At 41.7% G+C, this 23,281-nt stretch overlaps 1 protein-coding gene across 1 annotated transcript in view; it reads left to right on the forward strand.

Moving 5' to 3' along the window:
* The window catches only part of MAPKAP1 (MAPK associated protein 1), a gene marked incomplete in the record, with an annotated part of 2,444,893 nt that overhangs the window by 2,318,676 nt on the left and 102,936 nt on the right, over positions 1–23,281 (forward strand). Inside the window, 1 exon segment of the mRNA XM_044057947.1 lies at positions 23,079–23,176. Coding sequence (XP_043913882.1) covers positions 23,079–23,176 — 98 coding nt within the window.

Consider the following 23,281-nt stretch of genomic DNA (forward strand, 5'->3'; position numbering starts at 1 on the left):
CCTGGTCTCTCAGATGTCCATGCCACTAATTAGATATTGGTTGCCTGGGTTATAGTCAGAGCTTCAACTTTCAGCTTCATTGACTTGGGTAACTGGCACTGTTCTTTATTTTCCGTCTTTGTGGTTTACTTACATAACTTAAGACTGGATTATTTTCCTAACTTTTCGTGCCACTTCATAAGAGAACCTCACTCATCTTCTCCCTTCTTTTTGATTTGACATTGTTTTACAGGGAGATGCCACTTCATATAAGAACCTTACTGAATTTTCTTTCCTTATGATTTGTAAATCTAAAGACAGAGATTTGTTGCTTCTAGGATGACAGGCCTGATGTCTCCCCTTTATCTACCACACTACTTCATCCTTATTTGATAGCGTGTTTTTTTGTTACTGCGCTGTCTGGTTTTGTCATAGTGTGCATGGATTTTCTGTTTGTTTGCTCATGCTGTAGTTAAGCTGGTTGTGAGCCAGATACTTTGATGATCTATTTTCCTGAATGTTGCTGTACTTCCAGATTTGAGAGCCTGTCGTTCATGCCATTTGAGAAGAGACAAGATCTTACTATGCAGCACATTTTTCTTGTAACATCTTGTACCTGTGGTCGGATCTGTCTGTTGTAATGCATCATGTGTTTTCATTAAAGTTTTCTCCCTTCCTCACAGTTGTGTGAATGTGGAATTCCTTTATTTAAGTAAAGGATATAGGGGGATAAATGGGGTGTGATGGAGTGCAGGGGACTCGTTCCCTGCAACAGCATGCTTTTTAGGTTTTGTTTTCAGTGAAAGTTTAAATTGACTTAGAAAAAACAACAAAATGTTACTCATCAAAGCTACAGTCAATTGAACATAGTGAAAATGGGCAGAACACATTTACCCTATGCAGAGCAACAGTGCTTGTTTGGGAGTAAACAGTGGATTAAAGCTTAATGCTGCAAGCAGTCTGTACTTCAGTCACAGAAAGTTCTTTTTGACTTTGATCTCTGTCTGATTTATGAATGACAACTAAACAGGTCAGTATTAGCACACATCTCAATACATTATTAGAGAAGTCTTTTAGTGGAACTTTTTAAATTAAAAAAAGTGCACACATGCAAGATTTTCCTTTCTTTTCCTCAGCCCTTGTGCAGATAGAAAACAGACATATTCTCCTTCTTTTGCACTCAGGATCAATTCTGAGCTTTGCAGTGAGCTGCTGTCTGAAAGGGAAGCATGCCTCCACTCACTGAAGTACAATTAACTTGCTTTGTAATGTGCACCTGGTAGTGCAGGCTCACTAGGCTCAAGCTCCACAGAGGGAACGCCTAGTGTTTCCTGTAGGTGTTACCCATATGGTGAGCCAGAACCACCTCCCTACCCAATAACCCAGATGGCTATCTCCCATTTTGAAAGTCTAACGCTCCTTCCTCTCCCTAAGATAGACAAGCTAGTAATGACTGCTTACTGTAATCCTGCCTTGCCAGCTCCTACAGGTGAGAACTGTTGTTCACTGTTAAAACCAGTGCACATGGCTTAATATTCCAGGTACTTCCTAATGCATTAGTATGTAAAGACAATTTGAACAGTAGGCTGTAAAAATTACGGTTGTGTAAAAATCTTACCATAATGGTGGATGTCCTTGCCTTCACTCCTGCAGTATTCTTAACATGTGAGGATTCCCTACGGTGGAAGCCCAACGTCCAGCCAGTCTACCAAATATACTGTTGCTTTAAAGGTAAGCCGAATGTCACCCACACGCTTCTTGATTAACCTAGGGCATAAAGGTGATGTTTAGGCCTACCATAGTCAGAACTGATTGTCCCAGTAGGAACACCAGTGCAAGGAACCCAAGAGGTAATCTCTACATCCAGAAAGACAGAGGACTAGGGGGAAGGAGGGAGGGAGCAAATACTTCAGCAGTGAAGGCAAAGACACCTACCATTATGGTAGGATTTTACACAACTGTACTATGTCTTTACATTCACTGCTGCAGTATTCTTAACATATGGGAGAGTGCCAAAGCTCAAGAGGAAACTAGGGAGGGGAAGAAGCAGAGGAGTTCCCTAAAAAACCATGAAGAATGGCACTCGCAAAACCAGCTTTAGCGATACCATCCAACTTGTAGTGCTTGGTAAAGGTATGCACAGAAGTCCAGGTAGCTGCTTCAAGAATAGAATTAGTATCTAAGCTCTTGAAAAAAAGAAGCCACAGCTCTAGTGGAATGAGCCTTGACTGAAGAGGGAAGGCTCTTGCCATGAAAAGTGTAACAAAAAGAAAAAGCCTTAGAAATCCAAGAAGAAATAGTCCCAAAGATCTAAGATGAAAAGAAACAAGTAACTCCTCAGATTTTTTAATAGCCTTAGTCTTATATGTACATCCAAAGTATGCAGCATCCTCTCACTGTCAGTTTGTGGAGAGGGGAAAAAAGTAGCCAGATTAATTAACTGATTAAGTGACAGTTCATTAACCACCTTAGGCATAAAAGAAGGGTTAGTGCGCAAGGGCACTCTGTCCTCATGATAGATCAAAACAGGAGGACAAGCAATAAGGTACCTGTAACTCAGACACCCATCTGCAGAAGTAAGAGCTAACAAAAGAACAGTCTTCCAGGAACAATTTTGCAAGGAAGCTGAAGCAGCAGGTTCAAAAGCAGCCCAAATCATCTTATCCAAAACAAAATTAAGATCCCAGGGAAGAGGAACAGGATTCCTGGTAGGTCTAATATTAAGGATGCCTTTAAGAAATTTTCACCTCAAATTTAGAAGCTAGAGGAGGAGGAAAAAGGCAGAAAAGCAGAGATAACTGATAAGTGGGCCTTAAGAGAAGAATAGGCCAAACCAGCATTGAACAACTCACACAAATAAGAGAAAACCAATGGAACATCCATAGTAAGTGGGCCCAGGTTACGAGAGAGACATCAAATAGAAAACGTCTTCCATTTGAATAAGCAGGATTTCCTTTTAGTAGGTTTCCTGGCCTCTTGCAGGACTTGCAGCACATCCTTAGAAAAAAGGTGTCTATGAGGAATCAAAATCCTATCACCCGCAGTGTTAGTGGAAGCTTGGACAGGTGGGGAGGATGTGGACCCCTTATCTTGTTAGAGTAGATCCACCCTGTGAGGTAACCTGTGATGGTTGCCCCTGGCTAAATGCAGAAGAAGGGGGAACCAGTGCTGTTCGGCCAAAAGGGAGTCACCAACAAGATTTTGGGAACATCCTGTTGAATTTTGAACAGGACTTTCGGAATAAGAGGAAGGGGAGGGGAATGCATAAAGAAACATCCCCTTCCAAGAAAATGAGAGAGCATCCACCTTCCACACCAGAGGACCTGGGACGCTGGCACAAAACAGAAAGTTGTCTGTTCAGAGCTGAGCAAAAAGATCCACTTGAGTAGTACCCCACTGGTGGGTAATGTCCAGAAACACATCCCTGTGAAGCATCCGTTCATGGGACTGAGTTAAGGACCTGCTTAGAGTGTCTGCTTACAGTGTTCTGACTGGAAGTGATATAAACTGCCTGAAGAGTCTCTTGCTACTTGACAGCAAGGTCCCATACCAGAAGTATAAACCAGCAAAGAAGATAAGATCTCATTCCTCCCTGTTTGTTGATATACCACATCACTGTGGTATTGTCTGTGAATACCTTGAGAGGCCCTGGAGAGAAAAGAGGATAAGAGGCCTAAAGCGCCAGCAGAAGAGCTCTCATCTGTTTGACATTGATTTGCTTATTCTGCTGATGAGGCAGCCACACCCCCTGAACTTTTAGGGAGCCAAGTGTTGCCCCCATCCCATGTCTGAAGCATCTGTGAACAATTCCTGAGAGGGAAGAGGGGGATGAAAAGGGATCTCTGGATTCAGAGATAACTACTGAATCCACCAGTGAAGTTCCTATGACAAGGAAGAAGAGGAACTACAAAGTCTAGAGGATGTGCATGTTAAAGCCATACTCACTTCAGAAACCACTGAAACTTTCTCATGTGAAGTTTGGCCACAGGGACCATCGGAATGGTGTGGATGCCATGAAACCCAAAGTTCTCAGAAACTCCCTGGTGGTAACGAAAGTCAGAGGAAAAAGATTGTGAAAGACAAAATGAGAGTTAAGGCCTTTGGAGGGGGAAATGAACCCAGCAATGTCACCATCTGAATCCTGCAACCCGGAAAAACATGATCCTGAGGAGGAGACAGAGAAGAATTTTTGAAATGTATAGTGAACCCCAGACTCTGAAGAAGGGAACCAGCAAATGGAAGATTTTATAAAAGGGTCTCTGGAGAGGATGCCTGCATCAACAGGTCATCCAAGTAAGGAAATATTTGGATCCCTTGAAGCCTGCAAAAAGGAATCACAGGAGCCAGACATTTAGTATACACCCTTGGGGCAGTAGAAAAGCCAAAGGGCAAAGCACAGAACTGAAAATGCCAGGGAGCAACAGAGTAATGCAAAAACTTCCTGAAAAGAGGATGGATCAGAATATGGAGATAAGCATCCTTTAGAACCAGACACACCATATTGGCCTGTGGGAGCAAAAGTGGAAACAGAATCTGAAGGGACAACATCTGAAAGGAAGGCACTTTTAGAAAAGTGTTTAGATGAGGGGGGTCTCTCCAAGTGCCCTCTTTCCTGGGCACTAGAAACAGTCTGGAGTAGAACCCTTTCCCACTTTGGGATACAGGCACCTCTTGAATAGTCCCCTGAGTCAAGTGATTTTGAAGAACCCCTGGGAAAAAGGGAAGGTGTTCCCAAGGAGGCTGATGAATGCCCATAAAAGGAGGATTTCCACACCATGAAAGTACCCCTGATGAATGATTGACAGAACCCAAGAATCCTGTGTGATCTGAAGCCAAACAGGAGGAGAAAGAGAAAGAGGAATGTGGTTGGGAAGGTACAGATAGTTATACAGCACCTGGTTTGTCTGGAACGAAAGGCTTTGGAGTCCCTGAAAACTGAGGAGCTTTAGGAGGAACCCGGTTGCCACTCTTCTTCCCTTTAGTAGAAGGGTGGGATTGCCTGCAAACAAAGGCAGACTTAGTGGGATACTTTCTCTGAAATTTAGGCACAGGGGAAACAAACGCATTTAAGCTCCTGTAAGGCCTTACCCTTAATCTGAAGGGACTTAAACCAACAACAGCTTCCCTAAACAAAAGCTGAGAATCCAGAGGAGCATCCATCAATTTAGCCGTAATGTAATCATTTAGAGGTCGAAGCTGAGCCAAGAATACCTTTGCATCACTGAACCAAAAACAGCTGCCCTAGAAGAGGCATTTGCCGCATCATAACTACATTTGATAGAATTACTTGAGAGGAAGTCCCTAGCAGGGAAAGAACAGAAGCTTTACCCTCAGAGACTGGAAAATTAGAAATAAGTTGACAGGCCTGAGAAAGAAGAGCCAACACCATACCTAGACATATGGGTCTGATAATTAATAATCCTAAAAGCTAGGGTACTAGAAGTGTAAACAACCTTACTCAGCCTTCCATCGCTCTGCTGTCCTTGTCAGAAGGCAATAACTTGGGAGAAGGAAACAACTGAGGTGACCTACCTGCGGCTGCAGACACTACAGAGAGGTCAACAGCAGGACATTTATATAAAAAAGAACAGTCCTCAGGCAGCCTATAAAAACTGTCAGGTTTCTTGGGAGCAGGGGGCAGAGAATCAGGTGCATGAGAGACATTGGAAAAAAGCATCCAGCTAAGCAGCCAAAATAGGTGGAATAGTTGCAGACCTAGGAGATTCTAACTGCAACAACTCATAGTACCTCTTATGGATATCAGAGACCTGAGCACAATCCCACTAAAAAAAAAAAAAAAAATCCATCATCTTAGCTTGTGTCCCTAAAGGAAATTTCCTCAGAAGGAACATCAGGACTAATAGATTACTCCTCCTCTGATCCATAATCCAAAGGAGAAGGAATTTGAATTGAATAAGTCTATTCGGACTATCCCGGTTAACTAATGTAAAATAAAATAAATAAGTCAGGGATTTGTCGTCAGAATCTGACTCATCCTTAGAAGAATCCTATTCTCTAGGAGACCAGAAAAAAAAGAAAACCCCCAATGGGGCACTTATCTACAGCTGCAACGAAGTCGGCAAACAGGCATAGGTAGTCACTGGAGAAAGAAAATATGTTCAACGAACGCAGGTAAACAGACTGGCGGCAAAGAAGTTCTGACTGTAGTAGGCTGAACTTTCACCTTTATGCCCTATGCTACACAAGGAACGGTTGGGTGATATTCTGCGTACCTTTAAAGTCTTTGGTAGATTGACTGGACATGGGGCTTCCACTGCAGGGAGTCCCCATATGTTAAGAATACTGCAACAGTGAATGTAAGGACATCAGTGTTTACTTTCTCAAGAAAATTATTTTGCAACTGCACTCTTATCAAGATTGTTTCCAGTATTCATTGATTTCTTGAGAAAGAAGTATGAACACACTTAGCTTCTGCGTAGCTCACAGGGACAGATTGTATGACAATTTTGCACTCTGTGCAGAACTGGTGGAAAGATCTTTTCTCATGTTTTCGGATGTAAACAGTACTCTAGTACTGCCTGTATCTCATTTATTTTACACACAGCAATGCCATATAACTGGGGATCTCAAAATATTTTTAGTTAACCTCCCATTATCAACAAGTTGTATTACAATTAAACTGTAAATCACTCATTTCCTGGGATAAACGTGTCATCTTTAGGTAACCTCCTTGCATTAATTATATTGTGTTTTACCCTGCAACACCAACTCTTAACATCTTACTGCTTCTTTATTGTCAAAGCTTACCTGAAAAAAGACTAATCTTTTAAATTAACTTTTTGCAGGGGTTGCTGTACCCCTTGATTTTTGGGATGATCTTCCACACTTGTGGTCTTAAGTATACTACTAATGAGTTTGCACCAGCCCAGAGAAAAAGCTATTCTCTTCTCCAAATTGGTGTGACCTCAAATTTAGTATTTTTAAACATCAGATTTAAACATCAGATTTGTAGGACAGAGCCCTGTAGGACAGAGTTTCCACATCAGAGAGTGCAGGAGGTATAGCCACCCTTCAGAAACACTTATTTGGTTATTTTCTGTTTCACCATAGTGGTGGAATAGGGAGGCAGGATAGTATGATTGGTGTAAGTGGGCTTATGTAAGTTGAATATCTATAAGAAAAAAATAGTTAACCTTTGTTGGAGATGCCTTGTAGTTCAAGAAAGAATGAAAAAGAAATGCTGAGTACTGCAAGCTGTATTGCTGTTGAAAACATGACCGTAACCTAGACAGCCTGGGTCTGAGTAGCCAACTCACCACCTGAGGAACCCAACTGGAAGATACAGGACTAAGGAACTGTACGCCATTTCTTTAATCTTGGTGTGGGATCTGGAATGAGTTTTTTGTTTGTTTGTTTTGTAGGAGCATCTGGTTGTGGAAGCCATAAGATTGAATGAATGTTGGAAGAATGATGGAAAAATGTATACTGCACTGGGGATGGCTTTGTGCATTGCATTTTCAACATGCATGACTAGTCTCGGGAGTATAGCTTAAGCTGAAAATCCTTGAGGCCATAGATGATGTTGCTTGGGTCTCATCTCTTACCTTCCACTACTCATGATGACATAATAGTTTTGTTTTACGGAAAGGAAGAACCTACACATGAGGTAATGTGGTTGCTACAGCGTGTGACAGAGAGAACAACATGGGTCAGATGGCCTCACAGGAAATGGGGCTTAATTGTCAGAGTTCTGTGACCAAAGAGGGAAGAAAGAATGACTAGAAAAAATAAATATGTCAGGCTTTTGTGCGTGTCTTTTGCTAGTCTATGGCGGACAGCATTTTTTTAGTATTTAAAAGTACAAAACAGTAATGGAATGAAGTCTCCGTCTAGAGAAGTGAACTCTCTGAAATGCGACCAGTCATAAAACTTTGATGATTTTATAATTAATTTGTAGTTTAAGGTGGAAGTTAATTTTAATATATCTTTTCAAATCAAAACAAACCATTGTTTAAATAGATCTTATCTGAAAGTAATTGAAACGCACATTTTATCAAGTACCAGCTGTAAGTAATATGTGCAACTTTGCCATAAACTTCTGTACTGCTTTCTGGGAGTGTCGGTTATGAGCATGGTTAAGATATCTGCAGTGTTCTGAAGCTAAAGAGTTTGTGGCTGTTATAAGTGATGTCATGCTCAGTGGAAGCAAGAAGAGCAGTTTCTTGAGTGAAGTAGTAGGGAAGGTCCCTTATTTACAGAAATAAACAGTGGAGGGACCTTTGAGAGAAATTGGGAAGGGTCCTGCAGATTTTGTGCATACTAACAGTAGACGTTATAAGACTGCATGAATGTTTGCTAATTGTGGAAAGGGGAATTAATGAGATGATTAAAATAGGTTATCAGCTTTTCAGCTGAGTAGTCCTACAGGAGAAGGTTAGGATGATTAGAGAGCTGGTGAGTTACAGAAAAATGTGGACAAACAATTGGGGGACGTTAAACCTGTGAATCTGCTGGAAAGCTTGGTGAGTTGGCATTTTCCAGAACCTTGATTTACAGCTGATCAATCTCCCTGGTTGGTAGAGTGACATAACATTACAGGTGGGTTGTGCACACAGAATGGGAAGGGGAATGTTTTTTTTTTAATAATTTAGTTTAATTACTAGTCTTCCCTCAGGACACGTGCTCTTCAGAAGTTGAATTTTGCTCACTGCACACTCTGGGAACTCTGCAGTCCTTGGCTACCTCCCCACCCATACAGTCTAAGAAGGAATCAGTACTGCAAAACTAAATCAAGGATTTACCTTTTGAGCCTGAAGAGCAGGGTCAGTCCACCCAGGCATTCTAAATGTATGTGTTATGATAGTGAAGCTTTAACATTAACAGTGTAACTGAGTAGATGTTCTTCGTGTTTCACTGTTGCAGTCATCACATTTGGGTTATCTACCTGCAGGTAACTCTCAGCCGGCCTGAATACCAGAGTCTTTGGATTTCTGCGTCAGATGCTGTTGCTTCTTCCATGACGTCAGGTCGTCAGGGGTATAAAACATGCAGCCAACGCCATTGCATCAGTCTTTCTTGCCGTGCGGTGCCCAAAGCAGAAGCAGTTCACAAGTGCTGGTCGGCCGACTCCTGAAATTTTTGTTTTTGAGTTTCAGACCTGAAGTCTTCAAAAAGATAAGTACCCCATTGGGGATCCTTTTTTCCCTGCACGTCCTGGGATTCATGTCCTCTTGCATTCAGTTAATTCCATATGCAACTTTGCATATGAGGAAACTTCAATGGTATCTAAAAAGTCTATGGTGTCAACAGTCTCAGGACCTGGAAACAATGATTCCTTTAATTCCTTGTCTAAGGGCAGAGTTCCTTTGGTGGACAGAGGCCTGCTACCACAACAAGGGACTCCCTTTCACTCTACCCCTTGCCGCCCAAACCCTAACAACAGACGCATCAGACTATGCATGGGTGGGGCTCACATGGCAGGTCAGTGCATTCAGGACAAATGGAACCCAAAACAGATGCACCTGCATATCAATCAAAAAGAAATGTTAGCTCTACAGAATGCTCTGACAGCCTTCAGAGACCTTATTCTTCCAGGACAACTATTGGTAAAGACAGACAACACCACAGTTATGTGGTACATAAAGAAGTAGGGGGGAACCCATTCCTACCCACTCTGCAGACGAGCCATGGCTCTGTTGAACACAGCATTGAGCTACCAAGTGAACCTACAAGCTCAATTCCTGCCAGGCAAACTAAATTCACTGGCAGACGACTTAAGCAGAAGTCTCATGGAGCCACACGAATGGAAACTGGAACCCAAAATATTCAAGCTGTTGAGGAACAAATGGGGGACACCAGAGGTAGACTTGTTTGCCTCCCCTCAGACCTACCAATTGAACAAATTCTGCACCAGAACTCCCCACAGTCAAGCTTGGAAAATGGATGTCCTGTCCTTTACCTGGGAAAGCCTCTCAGTTTATGCCTTTCCCCCTCTGCCTCTCCTCTCGAAGGTTCTATTAAAGATCAAACAGGACAACCCAAGGACAATACTGATTGCACCAGACTGGCCACACCAGCACTGGTACCCCCTTTTGCACAGTCTGACAGTGCTACAACCTTGGCACCTGCCTAAATCCCCTTCCCTGCTGTCCCAGCAGGCGGACTAGATGCTGCACCTTCAGCTTCAAACCCTGAACCTTGCAGTCTGGCTAATTCCCTGACCTCACCTCCAGCAACCCTCAGTAAGCAGGTACTGGATGTCATTCTTGAGGCAAGGAGGCCTAGTACTAGAAAATCCTTTTCAGAAAAGTGGAAAAGATACTGTTCCTGGAGCCAGTCTCAGGGGATGGGCACAACGGTGCCCAGCTTACCTCATACTCCAGATTATTTAACAGAAATGCTCCATAAGGGACTGTCTTTCTCTTCAATTAAGATGCATGCCTCTGCCATATCAGCACCCTCTTCTCTCATCCCCTGCTAAAAATTCCTTAGAGGGGCCAAAAATGTAAGACCCCACCCCCAGTTTGGGACCTTAACTTTATATTGGAAAAACTCACTCTTCCCCCATTTGAACCAGCTGCTACAGCAGAGGTGAAATTCCTTTCTTGGAAAACAGCTTTACTTCTAGCCATCACTTCAGCAAGAAGAGTGTCTGAACTGCAGGCCCTCATGGCAGTGGAACCCTTCATTATCTTCCATGTGGACAGGGTTTTCCTCAGGACTAATCCATCCTTTATGCCCAAGGTGGTGTCTAGTGTGGCTCTAAACCAGTCCATTCATTTGCCTACTTTTTTCCCTAATCCTCAGAATAAAGGGGAAAGGATACTGCATTCTCTGGATGTACACAGACAGCTTAGATTCTGTTTGGACAGGACTAAGCCTCTTAGAAAATCTGACCAGCTGCTAGTTAACTTTGCTGTAGGGGCCGAGGAGAAGGCCATTTCAAAGCAAACCATTTCCAAATGGATAGCACATTGCATCCATTTCTGCTACAAACACCATGGAAAACCTACCCCACCGGGGATAAGAACACATTCCACCAGGGCTGCATCTACCTCTACTGCATTTCTCAGAGGAGTCCCTACCAGGGACATCCTGGAAGCTGCAACCTGGAGCTCTGTACATACTTTCACCAAGCATTACCACCTGTCTGTTTTTTCTAAATTCAGAGCTGGATTTGCCACAGCAGTCTTACAAGGACTTATTGCTAGCCCTAATGCTCTTTAACTACCTCCACCCTTCCTTAGCTTTAGGAATCAACCCAAATGTGATGACTGCAACAGTGAAACACGAAGAACATAGTACAGTTGTGTACACTTACCATAAATGTAGATGTTCAAGTGTATTCACTGTTGCAGTCCTGGTTACCCTCCCTCCAGCCCTCTGACTTCTCTTGACTTTTACCTTTTCTCCTTGTTTGGCATATATTATATCATGTGTATTTGCTTTTTGCTGGGGATGTTTCATACCATATAATTACTTCTTATTGTGGGGGCACCTGATGTCTGGGGCAAGAAAAACTGATTTAGTGGCGTCGGCTGCATGTTTTATACCCCTGATGACCTGATGTCATGGAAGAAGTGACAGCATCCGACGCAGAAATCCGAAGACTCTGGTATTCAGGCCGGCTGAGGGCTACCTGCAGGCAGATAACCCAAATGTGATGACTGCAACAGTGAATACACTCAAACATCTACATTTATGGTACATGTACACAACTCTACTTTCTCATCATGCTAATAATACTGACTGACTGAGCCTTATGTCCCCCCCTCCCCCAGCTTGTGCAGTAATCCTAACCATCTACTAGCAGTATACACTTAATTCAGATCCTTCCTATTCTCTGTGATTAAAAATAACCCTGGAGCACCCCTTTCAGTGCTGTTTGCCTTAGTTTTGTATCACTTGAGCCCCACCTGTTTATTTGCATCTCTATAGATTCCCCTTCATTGCAAATGTATCTCCTTACTCTAATCTGTGCACAAACTGGCTACTAATAAGCAAGTCAATGTGAAGACACACTCCCAACCTTAATAAACTTTGCTTTCTCATCTCTCCTTCACTTTACAGGTAGAGTTTGTATTATTACACACCGCCCCCCTCTGAGGCTTTCACCGATAGTTTTCCACTGCTTGTCTCTCTGGTCCTCTACATCACCACAGTCATCCTCCCCCAAACCATCCACCTAGCTACAATCAGTACCCAAAGTATTTTTAATAAAATACCCAACTTACACACCTGACTGTCACATAACCATCCCGACATATTAACTGTCTCAGAAACCTGGCTCAAACCTCCTATCAAAGATACTGAAATTCTTCCCCCGACTACCAAATCATATGGAATGACAGACCTAATAAGAAAGGAGGAGGGGGGTAGCCATAATTTATTCTTCTTGTCTAACAGTCATTCCATACACTAACCCCATTCCTATATTCTGTCCTGCTGAACTATCCATAGCCTTCCTAAAAATCAACAAACATAAATCTTTATGTATAGCTGCCATCTACATTCCCCCTGGTGATAACATCCCCATCCTTGAATACATTCTCTCATGGTTTTCTTCCAACATCAAAAAGGAAACATTCATCCTTGGTGATGTAAACATCAAATGGACCACCATCTCCTCACAAACTCTGAGCCAAACAAGCTCTTTAACTTCTCCCAGCTAATAAACTACCCTACCAGTCCCAGTAAAAACAACTAATCTGACAGTACACTAGATTGGATCTTAGCAACCCATCCCAACCTAATCTCAAACAGCGGAATTATACCTGATCCTCTCAGCGACCACCTACCAGCCTATGCCCTCTGGTGTGCCTCTTCTGTCCAAATACAACATCAATACATTCAAACTCATAGTAACACCAAATTCAATCCACAGACATTTTCCAACTGTCTGAAAAAAAATTAATTGGGCCCCCCTAAAGACTCTGCCTCAGACAGTGCAATTAAGTACTTCAGCAAAACCTTCCTAGACTTTCTAAACAGCCAAGCCCCTCTTAGAACAAAAGTAATAAAAGCCCAACCCATTCCCTGGCTCTCTAAAGAAACCAGAAAACTAATGCACCTCAGAGGCAAATGTTGGAAGCAGTACTACAAAAAAGTTCTCTCTAATCAAATTCAAACAACTCCACAACTCAGTGAAGAAACTAATAACTAATGTCCGTAAGACTTATTATTCCAAACACCAATCAGAACATAATTCTTACCCCAAAAAAATCTGGAATTGCACTTCCTCCCTTCTAAACCCTGGTAGAAAAGACAATCTATGCCCTAACCCAAACTCCCCAGACCACAAAATTGCATTTCAACTCCTTTTTTTTGTTGACTGCATCACCAAACTAACTGCAAACTTACCAATTTTCTCTCCTTTTCATAGTCCCCCATCCACTGTTTTTCCCTCTAACACTCCACCTTTCAGTCTTAAACCCATCCCCATCAGCAGCAGAGAAAAACTCCTCCTTAAACTAAAGCCTTGCTCTTATGCTCCTGATAATCTGCCTCCATCCTTCCTTAAGATAGCTCCAGGCAGTCTTGTTAACCCCATTGCCATTCTTATTAACAGGTCCATCCAAGAAGCCTGTGTCCCCTCACTCTGGAAGAAAGCTTTTGTCACCCCTCTCCATAAAGGTGGCAATAACACAGAGACTACTAACTTCCATCCTATAGCTATTTTCTCACCTCTTTCTAAAATCCTCGAAAAGTGCTTTCATCACCAACTCTTGCCATACCTAACAGACAGTCATCTCCTTACCCCCAACATAACATGGTTTCAGGCCTGGCAGCACTACCACTGCTCTTCTGCCCTTCCTTGACACCATTAATCATGCTTGTGTCTTTGGGAAAATCATATCCACCCTTTACTTAGATCTTTTAGCCTTTGACACTCACATGCTCTACTCTTATCTCACCTTTCCTCCCTCAGTTTCTCTCCTTCCTCCATAGCCTGGTTTACAAGATATCTCTCCAACAGACAACAAGCTGTTAAATGGAAAAATTCCACTTCATCCTTTCTCAACAATTCCTCCGGCATCCCCCAAGGCTCTATTCTCGGCCCCTTACTTTTCAATATTTTCATTAACAATTTTCACAAATCCATAGATAATGCTACACTGATCCAGTATGCTGATGATTCCACAATCATCTGTACAGCAAACTCTCCCTCCAAACTCCTTCAAAAAACCCAAACAGCCTTCTGCAATGCCAAAACTTAGATGCTAAACAACGATCTCACTCTCAGTGCTAACAAAACAAAAAACATGATATTCTCTTTTTCACAAAATTTCACCATAGACAAAAGCTCCTTTAAAATAAAAAGCCACAATAACACACTAATCGATATCGTACCTCACACCAAACTGCTTGGAGTCACCATTGATGAACATTTAAAATTTGACATCCACATCCAAAATAATTAAAAAAAAACACCAAAAACTAGGTCTGCTGTACAGACAAAATTACTATCTAACCGCTTCTACCAGACATACTCTAGTCATCTCCTACCTGTGCTCCCCTCTCTCATATATGGTGCTCCTCTATTTACTCATCTCCAGCTTAGCCTAAAAACAAACTGGAAGCCTGCTATAACAAAGTCTGTACATTTGCTACAGGGTCCAAATACTCTACCCATCCCTGCCATTCCCTCCACTCCCTAAACTGGCTTGAACCTACTAATTTCCTGGAATTCATACGATTCACCACTGCTCACAAACTCATATTCCAACCCACCATCTGCCCCTCTCTTTCATCTATCTTAACCCCATACCTCCCCAGTCATACTCTTAGATATGAAAAACCAAAACCTCCTTAAAATCTATAAACCCCTTTGCCCGCCTGACCAATTGCTTCTATTAGACTCCTTAGCTAAACTATGGAATTCTCCCCCTCCCTCCGCTGTACTCACAACCACTCTAATTTCAAATCTCTCCTCCATTCTTACCTGACCTCAAACTGGGGGCTGTTCCTGCTCCCTTCCCACCTAAATTACACTAAACTTGTATAAACACTTTATGACTTGTACTTTTAATTATATTATCTGTAGTACTTTTTTATCTATATTTTAACATTTGTGTTTTTTAAATGTATACTCCCTGATTTTCTGTTTGTATTTTAAATTGTGTATTTATGCTTTTGTATACTGTATATTCCACACTTTACTTATGTTATATTCTGTTAACTCCTTTTTGAGCTTTTCTCCCCGGGCCTCCACTGAAAATGAGCTCTTATTGGCCCAGTGGACTGCCCCGATCATCAAACTGGAAATAAATTAATTAAATTAATTTATTAATTTTGTTAAGCGGGTACAGGAAATGGTCATCATGGACCCTTTCAGCCCTAACTCAGATAAAAAGGACAAAAGTAAATCCAACACATATAGATGCTTTACAGTAGAAACTAACTTGCATGTTTTTGGAAAGGTGGGAGTAAACCAGCGTATCCAGAAAAAACCTACGTAGACTGGAGACCATGCTTAAGCCCCAAGCCCAAGCCCTTGAGCTAAGAGACAAACATCTTAACCACTGAGTCACCATGCTTTCCAGATTGATCGTGGAGGTAACATAAAGAGTTAATTGTAAAACTCCTCCATTTCAGTGTCAGAATGCGGTGCTTTGAAAGAGACCTGTTGTTGAGAGGAATAATAATGTGGAGCCTTGAGGTGTGAGTAGTGAAATGTTTTTTCTTTACCTCTGCACAAGAGGTGTCAGGGTTATAGAGAACTGTTGTGGAGGTTGTTCCATTTGTTGTACCCTGTCAGATTGCCTGTAGTATGAACGGGAAGAAGGCAGAGCATGGACAAAACCTGTGGGAGGCAAAGGCACACCTGAAAATTGAAATAATAAGAGTGAAACCTAAAAATCTGAAGGGAGTTGAGATGATGACCAGATGGAGACAGCAGTAAATTGAAAGAAAGTAACCAGTAACATTTTATCCCACAGTAAACAGACCACTGAAGAGAGAGAGAGTGTGAGAGAGAGAGGGAGGGAGACCAGAGAAGCCGTACAACCCTAGGACTAAGTGGTACAATGCATACGAGAGGGAGGCTTATATTGGATGAATTCCAGGAAGTGGACACAAGAAAAAACAGCTAGAAATTGGAGTAGTCTGTGTCTCCATGGAGGTTTGGTATATAAATGATGTGTGTGTAATTGTTCTGAGATGACCAACTGGAAGAACTTTGTGTATACACCAATAGTGGTGAAAGTCCTGGTGAGGGACTTTCAGTGTTAGAGAAAGAGGCCATAGTGGATGAAGAAGAGAAAAAGATGGTGAAAAATGACAGAAATAAGGCTAGAAGGAAGAGGCTGCACATGTGAGCTTTTAGAGATAATGATCAGAAGCCAAAAGATAAGAGCGTGTGGGGGGGGGGGGGGTTGAATGTGTTTGGTACTGTCCTCCGGAAGTTGTTTTTGCTGTGCATTTCTGCTTGAAACTGAAGAGTAGTTTAGAAATAAGGCAAGCCAAGGTAGAGAAGACAGGTAAAAATGAACAAAGTGAAGGAAAGAGCTGTGGAACAATCACACAAGATGGATATTGACCTATAGGCATCCAAAGCAGTTTGTATACCAGATGTACAGTAAAAGGTGATACATACACAGTAAAGCAAGAAGAGGGTGTCCATTGTACCAGTATTAACACATTCTCAGGGATGTGTGAGACTTGAGACTGATAGGATATGCGGCCTACAAGTTCCCAGGAGTATTATTATCTGTATAGTGTATACCTATAAATGTTTGAATGCATAACATAGGCAGCTTTATTTTTGGGTATTAAAGTTTAAAATAAGTATTTGATTATGTTTTTTTAAAAATGCTTATTTTGCCAAAGGTTGGGTATGATTTTGAGGTTAAGTGTGTGTATAGAAACAGTACCAGAAAGAAGTTCATAAAAATGTTTCCTGTTGCTTTACATATCCCCAGATATTCTGAGGTCCATTTCAGACTATGGTGGGGGGGGGACTATAAATAAACTTGTTACAGATTTCTATTTAGTACCATACCACATATAATGTTATTTTACTATAGTACTGGTGAATTGTAGTGTTATGAGTAAACTGCAGTATAGTATCTTTTGAAAGTCACTGTGTACATTAGATGGGCAAGAGAAAACCTACCAGTGTCTGTGTGCAATTCAGAGAACACTGCCTTTGGTCACTTTAACAGTCTTTGCAAGATCTTTGTTGCAGTACACTAGTTATTAGAAGTAGCAGTAGTTGGCAGGGGAGTTTTCTGTGTCCAAAGCTGTAGATACTGCTGTGCTCGTTGTTTAGTAAAAGCAGCTAATGGGCTACTGCTAGGGCCATTGCTGACAGGGAAATAAAGTAACAATTGTAGTGCAAGAGGTGATTTCCACAATGCCTCTATATAAGTGGTAATACTACAAGAGCCTGAGTCTCAGGCACTCAAAGATCCCTATCTGGAAGCCAAGGACTCAAGTATCTTGTAAAAAGCAGGGGTTGCTAATCATGCTCAAACATGAATTTGGGCAAGCTGCAGATACCATGCAGAAATACTGGTGCTGCAACACCTCAACTGAACAAATCTTTCAAGTTTGAGCAAGGCACATGTAGCTGCTGTGGGGAGGGAGTATGGCATGGGAGTGTAGATTAGGATTTCAAGCAGCGATTGGTAAGTGTTTCCATTTCAAACTCACCCAAGAATGGAGTTGTGGGCAGATGGTGCCTTATAAGGGAAAGAGTTGTATAGACCAATCGCTTTGGTCATCTACTGTGATATGCAGTGTCCTCAAGACAGAAAAACAGATCACAGACTGTCTCCTTGGTAGGGCTAGCCACTCGATAGTGTAAAATATAGCTCTAGCTGATTCAGTCTTATTGACTAATGTCACCAAATGGGCAGGGGTATTTGCCAGTTGTAAGTGATTTGAGGATCTGGCCTACTCTGACCTACGCCAGGGACTCCTGCTTAATGTGGGAGGGGTCTATGTGCTCCCATTTTGTGCCTGCATTAAAGCTCAGCAGCCCTGGATCAATAAGCTACTGGCTGGCCAGTGTCCAGTTGCCCAGTCTGGGTTACCTGGGATAGTTCTGTTTAGTGAAAGCTTGACATAAATCCAGTCAACCTGCCAAACATGAACTAAGAATTGCTATGCTAGGTTCACTGACAGGATGCAGCTTGAAGTGGATGAAATGATGGTAAGGAGGAGGCTGGACATCCTATGTATCCAGGAGATACGTTTAAAGGACAGTAAAGCAAAGCCACTTGGCTTGGAATCCAGAGTTGTCTACATAGGAATAGGACATGCTAGAAATGGTGTGGGAATTGTACTGAGGGGAAAAGCTTCAGAAGACAAGTGAGGAATGTCATCAGAAATAGTGACACACTCATGGCAATGAGACTCCAGTGTAATGACAGGGCAGTAGTCATAGTCTCAGGCTATGTTGAACAGCAAGCGTTGTGATAATGAGGAAAATAATTTATTCAAACAGCAATTGCAGGGCCTACTAGATAAAGTAGAACAGCATGAACTGGTGTTGATAATGGGTGAACTGAATGCACATATCAGGAGAGACAAAACTGGATATAAGAACTGCATGGATTCACATGGGTGGGGCAACAGGAATAAAGGCTAATGGTAATAATAAGTCTTCTGTCTGGAAAATGGCTTGATGGTGACCAACGCATGGTTCAGCAAGAGTGGCCAATATGCAAGTCAGGTAGACTTCCTCATAGTAAGGAAAGGGCACTGGGGTAGAACTGGCAATTGCACAGTCATCCCCAGTGAAACAGTTGGCCCACAGTATAAAACCACTGTTTGCTACAGTCATCTGCAAGCCTTGGTTAGAGAAGTTTCTAAGGACAACAGAGGCTGAAGACCAGGAAGTTGACTGTAGAAAAAGTGCAATGATTCAAGGAGTTAATTGTGGCTGTAGAACCTCAAGAGGAAGTAGGTGGAGTCAAATGAGAATGGCAGTGCCTCAAAACAGCATGTGTGAGGACAAAAGGAGAGATATGTGACCAAGCCAGGTATGGAAATAAGGTGCATAAGGAAAGCTGGTTGTGGAATGTAGAAGTCCAGGCTGTCATCAACAGAACGGAAGAGTTTAGGAAAAATTAGGAGTTAGAAAAGACAGACCAGACTAGGAAGGAGTAGTGGTTGGCTAACATTGAGGCTAAGAGAGTTGTTGCAATAGCAAAGAACAAGGCATCAGAGGCATTTTACCAACTTCTGGAAAGTGACTCAGTAGATGGCACAAACAAACTGTATCAGGCTGCAAGGCAAAGACAGATAAGGAAGATAGTCAGCCACCCTTCGTAAGGGATGCCAGCAACGACCTCCTCACCAGCCCACAGGAAATCAAACTTAGATGGAAGGAATCCTTCCAGCAGCTTCTGAATGAAGAAGACCCCACAGAAGCAGTACTGCCTGAGACTGAGCCTACAGTGAAAGAAGAAGGGAAGCTCACTGTGATGATATTGGCAAGTGCCAGCACAGCCAACTGGAGTTTTGGAAACAATGGTATGTCCTTTGAATATCAAACTAATTTATACAAGATGCTTGTGTTACAAATGTATTAGAACTGTAAGTAATTTGTATTTCAAACTGATTTTTGTACAGATGCTTGTGCTGAAAACATATTTGTGAGCTTTGCTTGTGTTGAAATGTATCAACAGTGCTCCTTACTGAAATGAAGAGAAATGTACATGTATTTTTTGTAGCTGAATTAAATGTATATGTTTTAATAGAGGATTCTGGCATAGCAGGGGTTAATTTTAATAAAAATAAGAGAAATGTGAATGAGCTAAGACATTAAAAGGTACCCCACAGTGCTGAATAGGACCAGTGCCGATGGGTCTGGGGGAATAGCCTTTGTCCATTAGCTCAGTAAAAGAGGGGAGCCCTCCAAGTACTGCCATAAACATTTGGATGTGTATTGTGGCTATCTGAGTTAACTTCCTGTCTCAGCTTCAAAGGGGAGTACTGTGAGAACCTAGAGTCAGGTGACCAGATGAGGTAATTCTGCCAGCACTCCTGGAAATTATATTTTAGATATTACAAAGAGAAATCTCAGAGTATTGAGTATTCTGTTTGGGAAGCCTGACTAGAAAGACCCTCACCCACAACATGTTGCCATGTGGTAATAAATAACTTAACTAGGGAACAGTAAAATTAGTTTAAATTTAGTGAGGGATATGGTGAAGCTTAGTTTAGATATTGTTTTTCTTTATTTATATGAGTCTGTCCATCAATGTTGTTTTCAATATTTTCTGTGATTTGATCTCTGTGGTTTACTGTGAATATATATTCAGTATTTTCATGAACTTTTATTACTTATTATTAAATATATTTAAAATGTTATTGTGGCTGGTCCTTCTAGAAAGTTTACAAGCTTGGAGAGTGCTTATATTTATTTGGTGACATTATGTGGGCCACTCCAGAAGGCCTAATTGTCTTGATGAACTGCTACCATTTGTATTAGTATCAATATTGCACAGTATAATTGGATGCCGTACCCTTTTAAGAGCCTTATAGTAACTGACTGGTGGCAGTGATAACTACCTTATAGTCTGGGCAAAGTTAGTAGAGCGGGTAATCTGTGCCAGCCTTTCCCAGGTGTGTGTGTATGAGAAAATGTTAAAGAATGTGTGTCAGCTACTTGGGGCAGGGACACAAAGCATTGGGTTTACAGAGAGGGTGCTGGAGGACTTGGCTTGGACACTCAGCTGAGGACCTAATTCTACAGCTGTGTCAGTGGGGAGTCTTATTGGGGATCTGGAGGGAGATATAGAGACTTGCAGACCCTGGGCTGAGTATGTTCCCTGTGTGCTGTTAGGGGAAATTGTACTTGATGCAGAGAGGTCTGCATCTGGAAATACTGAGTACATCTGTTTGTATTCCAAGTGCACGTCCCTCTCCAGTGTCAGTGGTGAGGATTCAGGCTCCTTGATTACTAGCCCAGCATAGGGATGGCGCATATTGGTGGCATTCACATATTGGTAGCAGTGGTGTGCATCACACCTACCATAGAACAGCAGCAGCACTAAGGAAACTGAAGTCATGAAAAGCAATAGGTTTAGATGAGGTCAAGGCAGATGTGATAAAGAAGGTGGTTGAGATGGGAGAGAAATGGCTCTTGAGGGTACTCAAAGCAATATGGAGAGAATGGCATATCTCAGATACCTGGAGAATAAGCATACTAGTGCCAGTGTTGAAGAGCAAAGGGGATATTCACAACTGTGGGCAGTATAGAGGTATCAGTCTCCTATCACACTGCATAAAAGTTCTGAAGAGGGTGATTGATGAACAAATATGCAGAGTAGTAGATGGTAAGATGGGAGATGAGCATTTCAGATTTAGATCAGGATGCAGCACAAATGACCTGATGTTTGCAGTGAGACATATACTTGAGAAGAAGCTAGAGGTGAGGAAAGAGTCCAACTGGGCATTCCTAGACTTGGCAAAAGCATATCACAATATCCCAAGAAAACTGATTTGGCAGTCCTGTGGTGGTTGGAAGTCCGGGAAACACTTGTAGAGTTACTGTAGCTTATATACAAAGATGCAGTGACTCGAATACAACCAGTGTTCAATCTCTGAGAGGTTCCCAGTGGTAGTGGGTGTGCATCAGAGCTCGTCTCTGAGCTCAGTGTTGTTCATACTGATGATGGACTTCATTAGCAAACAGGTTGGAAGAGGCAGATCAGTATAGTTGCTGTATGTAAACAATGTGGCACTACAGGCAGACTCTGAGTAACAGCTTCAGCAAAGGATAGGGGAATGGAATGTAAAAATGAAGGCACATGGGGTGAAACTGAGTAAAGATAAGACAGTTGTAATGGCAGCAAATGGAAAATCAGAAAAAAAAGTGAGAACTGAGACAGAAGAAAAAATAGTGGAATAGAGTAACAGCATTGAAACTGAGAACTTGACTATACCTAAAAAATAAGAAAGACCAGCGTGCCAAAATTCCAAAAGCACTTAAAAGGGAACATAGAAGGTGAAAAAATCCTACAGTATCATCTCACTGTCATTTCCCCACATTGTGCATCACCGGGCTTAATACATCTTGATGTTTGCAGGCCCTTCTTTCTGAAAGACAAGGTCGAGGGAGACTTGTTCAAAGAAAAAAGAAATTCATTTTCTTTATTGTTTCCTTTCCCAGAAGTCTATACCTTCTGGAAATCACAATCTTTTCCGTAAATAAATCATCTTGCCTTTCTCTTAGATCTACACTTTTAGAGAAGTAGTAATTCATTGGTAGCACTTCTTCAGATTCACACAACAATTGTAACGGAGACTCTAACTGTAGCATGTCATTAATTTTTTTTTCTCGGTATCTGAGCAGTCAACATGATTGCTTCTTTCTGTATTTTGACAAAAACATTGAAATTAACACACATTAAATAAAGAGGATTATGATTGGGTGTCTGATCATAACTGGCGTATTATGTGTTTGAGACATGGATGCCATGAAATTCACCTGAAGAGAGAAACTGGAGAGGTGAATCTTGGCATCCATGTCAGGAACACACAATAATCCATAAAGATTTGAGATCCGATCATAATTCTTTGTAGTGCTTCATGTACTACTAATCACTCAAAAATAAATAAATATGACAATGTCTACTGCCAGTAAAGCAGTGAGGAAGAGGTTGACATCCTTGCATATTCCCTGTGTAAGGGAAAAAGTTTGAATCAAAACAGTGGCTGTAATGCAGCAGACAGCAGGCAGAAATACGAGTTGAAACAAACATGTTTCATGACCTGCTACTGCTGTTTACTGTTTGGCGCTGTTTGCTGTTAGCAGGGTGTGCTTAACAATTGTTAAGCATTACTGAGCACCCTTCCAAACATTGTTAAGGCCAGGTCTCACACAAGAATAGTGCTGAACAAGATTTAATTTAACTGTTTTTCGAGTGTAATTATGGCTCTCCATGTACTTTAGTAGTTTGATAGTTCGGCTAGCATAAAGTTGGCAGTTACCTAAAAATGAAATAACATGGTAAGAAGTTGCATGGCAGTTCTGCATGTACCCTTCTGTTAAACTGACTCAGCACTGCATGTACCCTTCTGTTAAACTGACTCAGCACTGACTTCACCATCTGTTTATTTTTCTCAGTCAAAAGCACTTGAAACTTTAAACATGAAACTTAATTTTTGCTTTTTCTGTGTTTTAGGTCATGCAATATTTAAACTCACATATCTGAGTAATCACGACTATAAACATCTCTACTTTGAATCAGATGCTGCTACAATCAATGAGATTGTATTGAAGGTAGTATTAACCTTTTTTAAAAAATGTGATGAACTCACTAACATAGTAATTTAAGACTAAGATATGATTTAAACAGTGTAAACTACAATAAAGAATATTAGAATG

This window comes from Protopterus annectens, chromosome 16.part0 (genome assembly GCF_019279795.1).
Source record: "Protopterus annectens isolate FY-2018-M chromosome 16.part0, PAN1.0, whole genome shotgun sequence".
Taxonomy (NCBI): Eukaryota; Metazoa; Chordata; order Ceratodontiformes; family Protopteridae; genus Protopterus; species Protopterus annectens.